Source organism: Brachycentrus maculatus, unplaced genomic scaffold (assembly GCF_059751285.1).
Source record: "Brachycentrus maculatus isolate JH-2025_06_01 unplaced genomic scaffold, ASM5975128v1 h1tg000186l, whole genome shotgun sequence".
Lineage (NCBI taxonomy): Eukaryota > Metazoa > Arthropoda > Insecta > Trichoptera > Brachycentridae > Brachycentrus > Brachycentrus maculatus.
Window position 1 is genome coordinate 1,277,626 of NW_028280937.1, and position 12,456 is coordinate 1,290,081.

The window sequence follows — 12,456 nt, forward strand, 5'->3', positions numbered from 1 at the left end:
TTTATCGATATCAGCCTATAAGGCTTGTTGGATAAATGATTGCCTACCTTCATAACAGTTTGATCAACTTGTGTTCCGTTTGCACATATATATTCATTCCCAGAGACATGTGTATGTAATTTATTGTTGTTTTTATTAAAAACAAGACATATTTCTGAATGTATTTATTACATATACATAAATATATAGATCATATTAAAAACTTCAATACCACATACCATACTTTATTCTATAATATAATACAAGACAATACGATACACAAATACTCGTATATGATGCTGTGAGTAAAAAAACGTATCATTAAAATGTTATTCTTTTCAACTCGCACCACATGTGACAACGAGCAGTTTTGAATCGTTCGAATGAGCAGTCTTGAGTTAAAAGGCAGTAAGATCAACACCCTAAAAAATACTCGTATTTCTGTGAAATCACATGACATTTGGACGATGTCAATATCATAGATTATAGATGAGCCCTCTGGCCTCCACTACTCGGCTGTCCAAACTTAAAACACAGTAAGGGACATTTTTTTGTGGTACGTTTTTTTTGTTGCTTTTTTGGACTAAGTAGAATCTACATAGTTTTACTTACGCCTCTTTTGTTCTCCCAAGGTCTCTATCTTAAAATTTTGGGGTCCATCTTGTGGGGTCCTGTCTTTGTCTATAAACTAGAGTCTCGCTACGCGATCCATGATTTTCTTTATTTTGGTTCTATTCCTGATATCTTCATTTCTTACTTAATATTATTTTTTGACATCTCATTAAAGATGAAGAAGAATATGGAAATATGAGCATTTACGGGGCTGATGACCTTCATAGGCTGGTTTAAGTGATCACTTTACACGCGTGTAACATTCACCAATTCTACCCATTATTGACAACCATACTACTCAAATTCTTGGAAGTTCTATATATATGAACCAATTTAGAAACCTTGTTCTTGAATCACTAGAACTTCACTAGAGACATCTATTGGTGAGATGTAAAGAAGCTTTTTATTAAGCAGAAACTCTTACTTTATGTATGTAATGAACATCTTTTATGCAGTAAACATCTTTTTTCGCATACGCTTGAGATGCTGATATTCCAAAATAAAATATTGATATTTTTCGGACGATTTTTCGACACCCCATAGTCAAGCTAAAGAAATTATTTTTAAATTTGTTACATCTCTGTCGACTATTGTGTGGTAAATTATAGTATATGCATACTTATTTTTTGTCCGCCTCCATAGTGTAATGGTCAGCATGCTCGGCTACCGTTCTGGAGGTCCCGGGTTCGATTCCCAGGGAGGTCAAATAAATATAAGTGATTTTTTTTCACTGTAATATTTATTCAATATTACCTTGGACTGGTACCTGAAGCGGAGGGCTGATCACCTTTCCTTCATGTGTAAACGATCGAGATAACACTGCGTTTATATGAAGCAGTGCCCTATGCACCATTGGGGTGCGGTAAGGGTTTTATTTTATTTTTATTTATTTTTTTGTAATTATTATAAAATTTATTCCAAGGCAAAATTGAAATAATTAGCATAATATCAACTAATTAAAGACATAATTTTATTAATTAATCAGCAGAAAGCTACGGAAAAATTATTCAACTAATTAAACTAACCAACCATTACGCCGCTTCCCGGAGGAGTAGGCAGAGAGAATAAAACACCACACTACTCTATCTTTGGAAACATATTTTACCTCTTCCACATTCATGCATCCCGTCATTCATTTCTGCCAATTATTTCAACTCCTGACCTGACCGCTTCCAAGTGTTTAGCATATTTGATCAAAATCAAATATTTAAAGGAAAAATTATTCAACTGAACAAATTTTAATTTTATTTTTACTTATTAAAAGTAACCTCAAATGACACCTGATTTTCAAGCAAATTATGTGATAAAATTTAATCAATAAGTGTGAAGTAAAAATGCCAAAAGCTGTATTTTTGGGAAAAAAATTGGCAGACATTATGGCGATTCATTTTGACATTTTTCAAATATAAAATAGTAAGAACATGCGCCATAATATATAACACTTCACAAGTCATTCGTCCCGTAATATAATGACGTTAAGTTACAGTTTAAATATTCTAAAAAAGATAATTATTTCTTATCTGCTTGTGTATTTATCTGTTACCTAGAATTGGATAGCAAGTCCATTATTTCTTGGAATCAAACGGAATTTGCCAGATCTCTATCAACAACAAAAAACTTTTTTGCCGCTCGCAACAGTTGCTCAGGAAAATCTGAAAATAGTACCTGCGTACTAACATATATTACATACAATCTCTTCAGAAATCTGTACTTAAATTCGAGAAGGAGAGAGAAATAGCATTGGTATTTGTAAATTGCAATAGGTGTGCTGTTTTTAAACAACCAATCAACAGAGGCAAATTGCTAGCTGTGAAGAAACTTTAATAGACTTTTTATTTTCGTATATTTTTGCTAAGCAGCCGCCTTTTTTCCGTCTCCGTGGTGTAATTTTTAGCATGTTAAGCTACCGTGCTGGAAGTCCTAGGTTCGATTCCCAGGGGGAGTGAAAATAAATATTAGTGATTTTACACTCTAATTTTTACTTAATATTACCCTGGACTCATCCCTGAAGCTATCTTACCTTCATGTAAGTAACGATCAAGATAACACGGCATCAGTACGATACGTATTAGCCTAGGGCACTGCATGTTTATAAACGCAGTGTCATCTTGATCGTTAACACATGTGGGAAAGGTGATCAGCTCTCCGCTTCAGGTACCAGTGCAGCGTAATATTGAATAAATATTAGTGAAAAATCACTTATATTTATTTGACCCTCCCGAGAATCGAATCCGGTTCTCTAGTACGGTAGCCGAGCGTGTGATCACACTACGGAGGCGTAGGCATGTATGTATAGTACAGAGGTCGGCAGGAGAGGTTCGCGAGGCTCTTTGTCTAGACGTTTGCGGCTCTTCACCCTTTATCTACGAAAACAGTGCAAGACAGATTTTCCAAAATGTCTTCGAATGTAACAGAGTAGCGAGTCGAAGATGTTAGACTAGTTTCGGCAGCATCAATTGCAACTGATGAGTTGTGTGATCCATCTCTTTATATATGACACATCGCTTACTCCTTTCGAGAACGTCATAAATCAAAAATCGTCAATTTTCAGTTGTGCATGTTTTTGGAATACTCAGAAAATGTACTATATCCCAGCAAAGAGGCATATTTTTAACATAATATTTACCCGCTATAGGGCAGAAAGTATTGTTTTTGCATTTTGGAAACAAGGTATTGTTTAATAATTCTTTTAAATTTACTAATTATTTTTCAAATGGAGAAAAAACCTTCAGGTTTTACCTAAAAAGATCTGTTGCACAGTAAAGAGTTCAATAAGTGGCGTGATCTTATTTTTAATAAATTGTATTATATTTTTAAACTTTAAAAACGCTCTCCTGAAAAATCAAGTTTTTTTTATTTCTGACGTTGTTGAAAGGAGTGAGCGACACATGCGTCTCTCTGGTTCCTTTGTTATCCTGTTTCCATGACAAGCCGACCCCTAGTATAGTGCAATACAATCATTGAAAGGTGAAAGAACAATGGTTGTGATTTACGCGGAAACACGTAGGTAGTTGTGACGCAAATTTTCCGCGTTATCCAGATGTGAGTGCATGTAATTTCCATCGCGGCCCTGGCGCCCCCTCCACCGACGGCCGGGGAATGGTGGGGGGACTATTCCCGAACCGCTCCCGTCAGGTTTATTTTGATTTCACCTTAGATACATTTTGGCGGAATCCGCTACCTGCCATTGTAACTTTACACCAAATCCCGTTCGCATCGCGCCACCGCGGCCATTTTACTTTTTTATCAACCGCCGACTGCACGCGCGCGCATTCGGTTCCATTCACACAACCACATTTTCCCTCGTAAGTCATTTATTTAATTTTTCACCACGTTTTTTCATACACCGACACAATTCCAAACATTTCACGAACAAAACAAAAATTATGTATGCAGGTCATGTATTCGCTATCTGCGGGAAGGGTAATTTTACCGTTTCACTCGACTGGTGGTGTTGGGCGGGAAGGGTAATTTTACTCGACTCATTGTAAATTGCTTGTAAATTATTTTTACGCATGACTTTTGCGGCATCTTTTGATCTCATATCGATGTTTACAATATGGTTAAATGTTATCACTATTATGAGCGCGAATCCGCCCGCAGATAGTGTGTTAATAAAAAAAATATTAAAATTTTGAATGATTATTTTATTAATTTGATTGTACTCAAGCACTGGATTTGACAATAATTGGCAAAATGATGAACGTTACACAGTATAATAGGTACACAAATAAATAAATCAATTAAGCCAGCCAATGCCTTGCGAATGAATGTCCCAACGTACATATTTCTTTCGTATAGTTGCTTTATCTCTGTTGTATTGAAAATTAACTCAAGTTGGTATTTAAATTTTCACGCTCTATTATTTTAATAAGCAATGAAGGAGTCACGCATTAAATGAGTAATTTTTACTGTTTAATTTTACGTTTGATGATAATATTGTCCGCACCTGTAGCGTTTTGTGGACGCGTTACTTTTTCTTTTTCTAACTCGTATACACACACAATAGGGAACTGCATCTAATCGACTTTGTGTTATCTTGATCGTTAATTACATTTGGTCAAGGTGATAACTTCAAATACTATGTCAGAGTTATATCAAATAAGTATTAGAGTGTAACATCAATTAAGTATATTTATTTTGAGCTCGGAATGAATCGAACCCAGGACCTTTAGAGCGGTAGCGAAACGTGCTATCAACTACACTACGAAGGCGGACAGTGCGTTTGGGTATTATGATATATATATATATATATATATATATATATATATATATATATATATATATATATATATATATATATATATATATATATATATATAAGATTACGGGTTCGATTCCCGATTGGGCCAACATCAAAAATACATGTTTGTAAACATAATTTTCGTGATATTTTGAAGCACAAGGCTGATAACCTTGTATACATATTATACTCGTATATTTTTTGACAGTTCAATATACTTTTCTGAAAAACAAGAAGGTTTGAAAAATTGGTCCTTTTATGAATAATAAATGTCCAATTCCAAATATATCGATTGGCAATATAAATGAAATAACTCGGATAATTAACAAATTTTCCTAAAGACGCAGTTGCAAAAATGACAGTAATTCTACGGTCTTATTTATCAGCACAGATGGAAAATGTTCGTATTATAGTATATCACGCAGTGTAGACTTTTATGAGCGGAAAATTTGCTAGTTTTCTGAGTTGTTAAGTACATATCGCTCAGGGATATGATTGTGATAGGTTTGGCGGAACGGCCCAATCTATGCCGGAAAGCATTCCGCTGGTCACAGCGCGAAAGGTGTCTCTGCTATTTATTAATAAGATAGACTCGGCCTAAATTCTTGCGAGATGAGACTTGATAGCAATATTATTAAGAGAGACGGCCATTGGCGAAGCAGAGAGACGATCGGATGAGTAGGCTGGTACAGAATGTTGGCAAATGCTCTCCGAATGAATTCATACTTCAAAATAATCCCGAACGACCACGTTTTGCTAGAAAAATCTTGTGCCAGCGATTTTTTTATTTGTCTTTAAAGAAGCATACAATAAGGTCTTTCTTATTTAACTAATAGGAGTAGCAAATGATAAATGATTGATTTTGTAACCTGTGTGGAATTTTAAAGGTACGTTATTTTTTTTCCAAAAAAGAGAAATGTTTGTTTTGCTATTATACAAATAAATATTTTTTTAAAACGATTTTTTTAGATCCGTTATTAAAAATCGGAATCGAGTTATGGTAGAGTGTGCTCGAACCATAAAATTCGTGTTCATTCTATATTGCATTGTTATCTTATGTACATTTTATTGATACTTAAACGTACAAAAATAATAGTACTCTTAGTAAATATTTTTTTAAAAGCATTTCTAAATTTCAAAAATCTTAATTCATAAAATACATAAACATACATATCGCTTACTCCTTTCAACAACGTCATGTATAGGGTCCGCCATCTAAAGTTTTTTTTTTCAACTAGTGCTTATTTCGTGAATGGTAACACTTAGCTCATGTCTGATTTGACAGATAATTAGTTTTATCCTTCCGCTGAGCGAATATGGTTGTGTATACGCTTGAACAACGCTGGGAAATATTGCGACATTACTTTGAAAATCATGGTAATGTTGCAGAATGTGTGCGAAAATTGCGTACGGTTTTTGGAAGAAGAGAAGCACCGTCAGCTCCGTATGTTCGTTATCTTGTGAAAAAAGTGAAAGAAACTGGCATCCTCATCGATAAACCAAAGCGTGAAAAGCCAAAAACAGTGCGTACACCCGAGAATATCGATGTTGTGGCAGAAAGTGTGCGTGAAGCGCCATCAACATCAATTCACCGTCGTTCTCAACAATTGAACATTTCGGAGACATCATTGAGACGAATTTTGCATAAAGACCTTGGTATGACGCCATACAAAGTCCAATTGGTTCAGGAGTTGAAGCCAACTGACCATCCAATGCGTTTTCGCTTCGCTGAGTGGGCCTGCGATCGACTTACAGAAGATGCCGATTTTGCCAAAAAAATCATCTTTTCGGATGAAGCTCATTTTGATCTTGGCGGGTATGTAAACAAGCAAAATTGTCGTATTTGGGGCACAGAAAACCCGCACGCATACATTGAAAAGCCGGTACACCCAAAACGAGTCACTGTTTGGTGCGGATTTTGGTCCAGAGGCATAATTGGGCCATTTTTCTTTGAAAATGAGCAAGGAGTGGCCGTTACAGTCAATGGCGATCGTTATCGGGCCATGTTGAACGGATTTTTGTTCACAAAAATTGAAGAGGAGGATATTGGCAACATTTGGTTTCAACAGGACGGCGCTACGTGCCACACAGCCGAAGCTACACTCGATGTTTTGCGCCCTGTTTTTGAAAAAAAAAAGTTATTTGGCGGACCCTTTATTAAAAATCGACAATCTTCAGTTTTGCATGTTTTCGGAATGCCCAGAAAATGTACTACATATATCCCAGCAAAAGTGGCATATTTTTAACATTTTTGTTTAATTATTTTTTTAAATACACTAAATATTTTTCAAATGGAGAAAAATCATTCAGGTTTTACCTAAAAAGATCTGTTGCATAGTAAAAAGTTCAATAAGTGGCTTGATATTTATTTTTAATACATTTTATTACATTTTTAAACTTTAAAAACGATCTCCTGAAAAATCAAGTTTTTTGATATATGACGTTGTTGAAAGGAGTGAGCGATATATGACATGCATAATATTTTCTTTTAAAAATGCAATCATTACTAGTTGTAGTCACCATTAATCCTTATGTTTCCATATCACCAAACTAAAGCATGATTATATTAATTTTGTTTTGTCATCCGCATTAACCACTTGCATACATGTAAAATATTATCTTATTTAAATATTGTAATTCAGTTGTTTTTGTTTGATTTTTTCACACAAATTATGGATAATTTAGGAATATAGTCCCATGTACAGTTAAATCCCTTATAATGTTGAGATGGGTACCGCATTATCAAAGGAAATGTTATAAGTGGTTAATTTTTCAATTGTATTTTTACATTTTAACTAGAAAAAGACTGAAATGAGTCATTTAAAATTAAAATACAATTTAAAAATATTAACCCCCTACAACTTTTCCAATGCGGTACCTATATAAACGTTATAGGGAGGTTTACTGTATATTTAAAATATAATTTATTTGAAAATAATTGATAATACTGTTTTAGTAGATTCACAGAACACAGGAAATATGGACCGTTATTCTATCCATTAAAAAATTAAAGAAAACAGTTTTTTTAAATCTCTAAATTATTACGGTAATATTTACTTTAGTTTCACCCGCTCTAAACAGCGACTTAATGCTACAATGGAATCATTCTCTCAAGTTGTTAACCCAGGATATACGTCTTCTTTCTATGCTGCATTAACCTTTCACTCTGCCTTGTAATAAAATACATGTTACTTCGGATTACTCCCCCTCATGAAATAGCCAAGGAACTCTAGTTTTCTTTTTTCTAGTCTATAACTTCTCTCTTTTCCCATGAGACTAAGATCATCTTTATCGGTTTTAACTCTTTAAACTAATGATGTTTGAAGCATGCTTCTTTAGCACCACATTCCGAATGCTTCAATAATCTTTGTGGTAGCTTAGGTTAGAGATAATAGTTGGCTGTATTAATTGAACTAAGCTTAGCGTAGTGAAACTATAGAGGAGCACTGAAAAGAAACAGTGAGCATTGTACAAATAATTGATGTTGACATTTATTTTACTTAGGAGGTCCAAATTTCGAAGAAGCGGTTTCTCGGCATATCTATCCTGAATTTCTTGAGATTGGTTCTACTGGTCAATAACCCAACAGCCTTTAATAGAATAATTTATTAAAAAACATATTTTCATTTATACAAAATTATACTAGTAGTAATACATAGTAATGAAAGTGATATCAATGTACCCAAATAGGGGTGCGGTATCTAGAAAATCACTTTTCTGCTTTTTACAAGAGGCGACATATACAGTTTAAATTTGTGGGAGTTCATAAAATGTGTTTAACGATTGTCTGATGAAATTGTAGGTGCGAAACGAGTCGCGTGGCCGCCACCAGCCGAAGAAAACGGTCAAGAAGGAGAGAGCGTGACTCCTGCACAAAGACAGGTGCGACATATCTACATTTCTACTAATTTAATCCCTAACAGGATTTGTACATATCTGCCCAATACACCAAACTGCAGCCCAAATAGAAAAAAACATTTTTAATTTATATTTCACTTGAAAAAAATACCAACATACCACAGTAATGTGTGGAAGTAAAAATACCGTTATAATGTATGAAGGTAGCATGGCGCTGGCAAAAGAAGGATGAAAGTAGACACTGAATGCAGTGCAGGCAAAAATGTATGAAAAAATGTGAGATAAGAAAGAATGCAAAGTTGTGCAAAAATGTGGACGAAACGGAGGATGTTTGAAAAGACAGAGTAGTGTGGCATTCTATTCTCTCTTCCTACCCCTGCCCGAAAGCGGTGTGATGGTTAGTTAGTTAGTTTTTAAAATACCGCTATTTAAAAAAAAATTATTGTGACACGTGTTTTGATGCATTCCGCATCATTTTTGAACACTGTATGAAAATGTTTGCTGTAAAGAATCATTCGTTTTGAAAATCTTTAAAATGTTCATAAATTGAGAAATACCAATTTTTTTTGTGTATTTACTCTTCACATAGGTATTTTAGATTGTTTCCACACGATGCAGTAAAAAGGTTTAAAGAACTAATTAAATATTACTGGCTTGTTACCATAACTAGTTCAACTTTTTCCATTGTACGTACTGTTTTTATAGCAGTGTCATTTTGAACGGTCATTAGTTAATAATCGCTTTGGGCTAAGGTTTCCGTACCTGTTCTAACAGTGTAGTTCTTATAATATACTAACACTACACCCCTGTAAATATAATAAAATATAGCATGATGCTTCCATTCTGTCACTTCCTTATTTCTGCATTGTAATTCCTCGTGACATTTCTGGTCACGGTGTAGGCTAATACGTCGCAGAGCACTGAAAATATGCTTTGTGACCATATCAGCTGCCACCGTAATCAGAAAATATCACATGTGATGGACCCAAGTGATAAAAATTAATGTTTGACCGGTGGGAGGTGAATACAGATATTCAATTATAAATTATTTGATATCAATACCAAACATATTATCTATTATTTTGAAGCAAAAGTCTGGTTCTCACATATCGATTTCAACTGCTCAACTTTATTTATGAAAATCTACCATGTAAAAAAGGTATTAATGAAGCCTTTTGTCATGTACAGTAGAACCCGGAAATCCAATATCCCCGGATATCCGAATAAGATTTAGAAGAAAAATATTTGTAGGAAAACATTTAAAAAAACACGCAGACTGAAGAACACATTAATTATTGCATAAAATTATTAAAAATAACTTAATTTTCTTTAAGAATTGTTGAAAAGTTTACAAAGTATATAGTACTGTACCTGTATTGCTGCCCAAGTACTGTAATATTAGATTCAAATGTAAAAAGTTGATTGATAGAAATGTAAAAGGTGTATACAACAAAACTACTGCAGTGTAAAGTATTATGTATGTACTGTATTACAAATTTCTCCTCTAATCTGAACTTTTCTGAATCCAAACAGGCCAAAGCCCCAATTAGTTTGGATTCCCGGGGTTCTACTGTATAACCAAACACGCTATTTGTTCTCAGATATTTGTCAATGCTCACTTTAATCTTTAAGGAAGACACATATTTGACCAATGAATCGAATAAATTTAAAACATTTGAAATTGTGATTATTCTATTTATTTCTGACAAGTGGTCATAGTAAGATATTTAGAACCGTGAAAGTTTATGTATACAAAAAGTAATCCAGCAGGGTTCTTGTGAAAGAATTCAAAATAAATCCATCTTCAGACTGAGATTCTCTCTTGATTTTAGCCGATGCATAACACTACAAAGTGTTGCATGTGTAGTCGCGTTACAGATAAAAGGCATTACGTGGATGGTTGAAGGAATAAAAGTAGCCAAAATAGACTTCAACCATATTTTCTACACTATACTTATACACCACCTTTGTAACATTTCTGGTGACGATGGTGGATGATATGGTCACCAAGTGCCTAATGTGAACATTGTGACCAAATCAGTCACTACCGCAACCAGAAATGTTACACGGGCACTACAAATGCAATGTTTTTTCTAGAGTGGTTTTATTGTAGCTGTATGCGCTGTTTGTACAGTATATATGGTTATATTTTATACTCGGGATGATTTTTTCAAATGTAGTTAAATCGAAGGATTCTTTCACAATAACCCCGCAGTTGTGTGTGAGTTTAACAACAATTCCGGGTGGGATTGCAGGCTACCCCTGTCAAGCTCCACCAGTCCCCCGCCCTCACCCGTCTTATCCCCATAGAGCGCGAGGGAGCTCCCTTCAGCCCTCCCGAGTCCAAGTTGTACAACCCCCAGCCCAAGGCGTTTTCGCCCCAGCCGAAGGTCTTTTCGCCTCAGCCGCAGGCCTTCTCCCCTCAGCCGAAGGCCTTCTCGCCTCAGCCCAAGGCGTATTCTCCCCAGCCGCCCCTGGGCTCGCCGCAGCCCCACACCCCGACTCAGACCTTCCCCCCTCCGTTCCCGGACACCTACGCCACCTTCCCTCGCAAGACTCAGTCTTCCTTCGCCCCGGTGACTCCGCGCGGTTTCGGGGCCCAGCCCTCGGAGAGCCCCGTGACTCTGCCGCCGGTGAGCTCCCAGGTGTACGCCCCCGTGGCCCCCCAGCCCTACAGCCCCTACAGCACCCTCCCCTCGGCCCCCAAGTTCGGCGAGTCTCGACAGCAGCCGGCAGCCCCCGCTCCGCGCGTTGTCACCCATCAGGTCCAGGTATGCGGTGTTTCTCAACATAACCTGTGTCACGACTGTCCTATGTCAATTCGAATCCAATAAAAAAAGTTCTTTATCCATCATATAACAAGCCAAACGCGCCAATATAAATTAAAAACAGAAAATATAGGTATCAAATTACTGGTTATTCAACGTAGATTATAGATTATATTATAAGCAATGAGTAATGTTTGAAAAGACTGCATCTAAGGTGCGGTGGTCACAGCATTTATGTAATAAGCCGCATTCTCAACCAAAACCTCTGAATGCATATCTTTACCTTTATTTCTAAGAACAGATCCTTAGAAATAAATGTAGAGATAAGTATTATACTAAGCTAATAAGATAATAAGCTGCCTTGGGTTTGATTCTTAAACCTTTCTTGATGACAGTTACATTATTTTTTACAATAAATATTGACATATCACATAACGGGACACAGTTTATCAAAACAAATATAATTAAATGTGACTTGCTGTTGTGTAGGCTTATGTGATAATTGCAATGGAATTTGTTAGATTTTTACTGACGTAAACATTTTACATATTTTAGTGGAGCATCGTGTATCTTTGGCGTAATCTTATAATCGAATTTTCAAAAGAAATATTTTGTATTATTCAAATAATAAACTGTACCTTTGACCATGGGTATTCTAATCCTGTAATATTGAAATAAAGGGACTTCTTATAGCACTCCGTTAATGTTAAAAGAGAGAGGCTCAAAAGGAATGAGCCATCCAGTAGTGGAACAACTCCAAAGTCAGTTACTTTTAATAATTCTTCATCTCTATCACGTGTATGCGTTAAATTTGTATATTTTTGTATAACAAATCAGAGTGTACTAAAATTTTAAAATAATTTTCGGAAATTTTTCCATATAACATTTCTAGTTACGGTGGTGGCTGATATGGTAACAAAGTGTTCTGTGACCATGTCAGCTGCCACCTTATCTAGAAACGTTAAATGATTTGAAGGTATTTAAATTTTTTAACTG

At 35.5% G+C, this 12,456-nt stretch overlaps 1 protein-coding gene across 6 annotated transcripts in view; it reads left to right on the forward strand.

The window, feature by feature from the left end:
• Positions 1 to 12,456, forward strand: part of LOC148307886 (uncharacterized) — a 42,923-nt gene that overhangs the window by 26,888 nt on the left and 3,579 nt on the right. For all 6 annotated transcript variants that reach the window (XM_088262675.1, XM_088262678.1, XM_088262674.1 and 3 more), the window contains 2 exons: positions 8,637 to 8,716; positions 10,948 to 11,463. In XM_088262675.1, the coding sequence (XP_088118801.1) occupies positions 8,637 to 8,716; positions 10,948 to 11,463 (596 nt within the window). The remainder of the gene's footprint in view (positions 1 to 8,636; positions 8,717 to 10,947; positions 11,464 to 12,456) is intronic.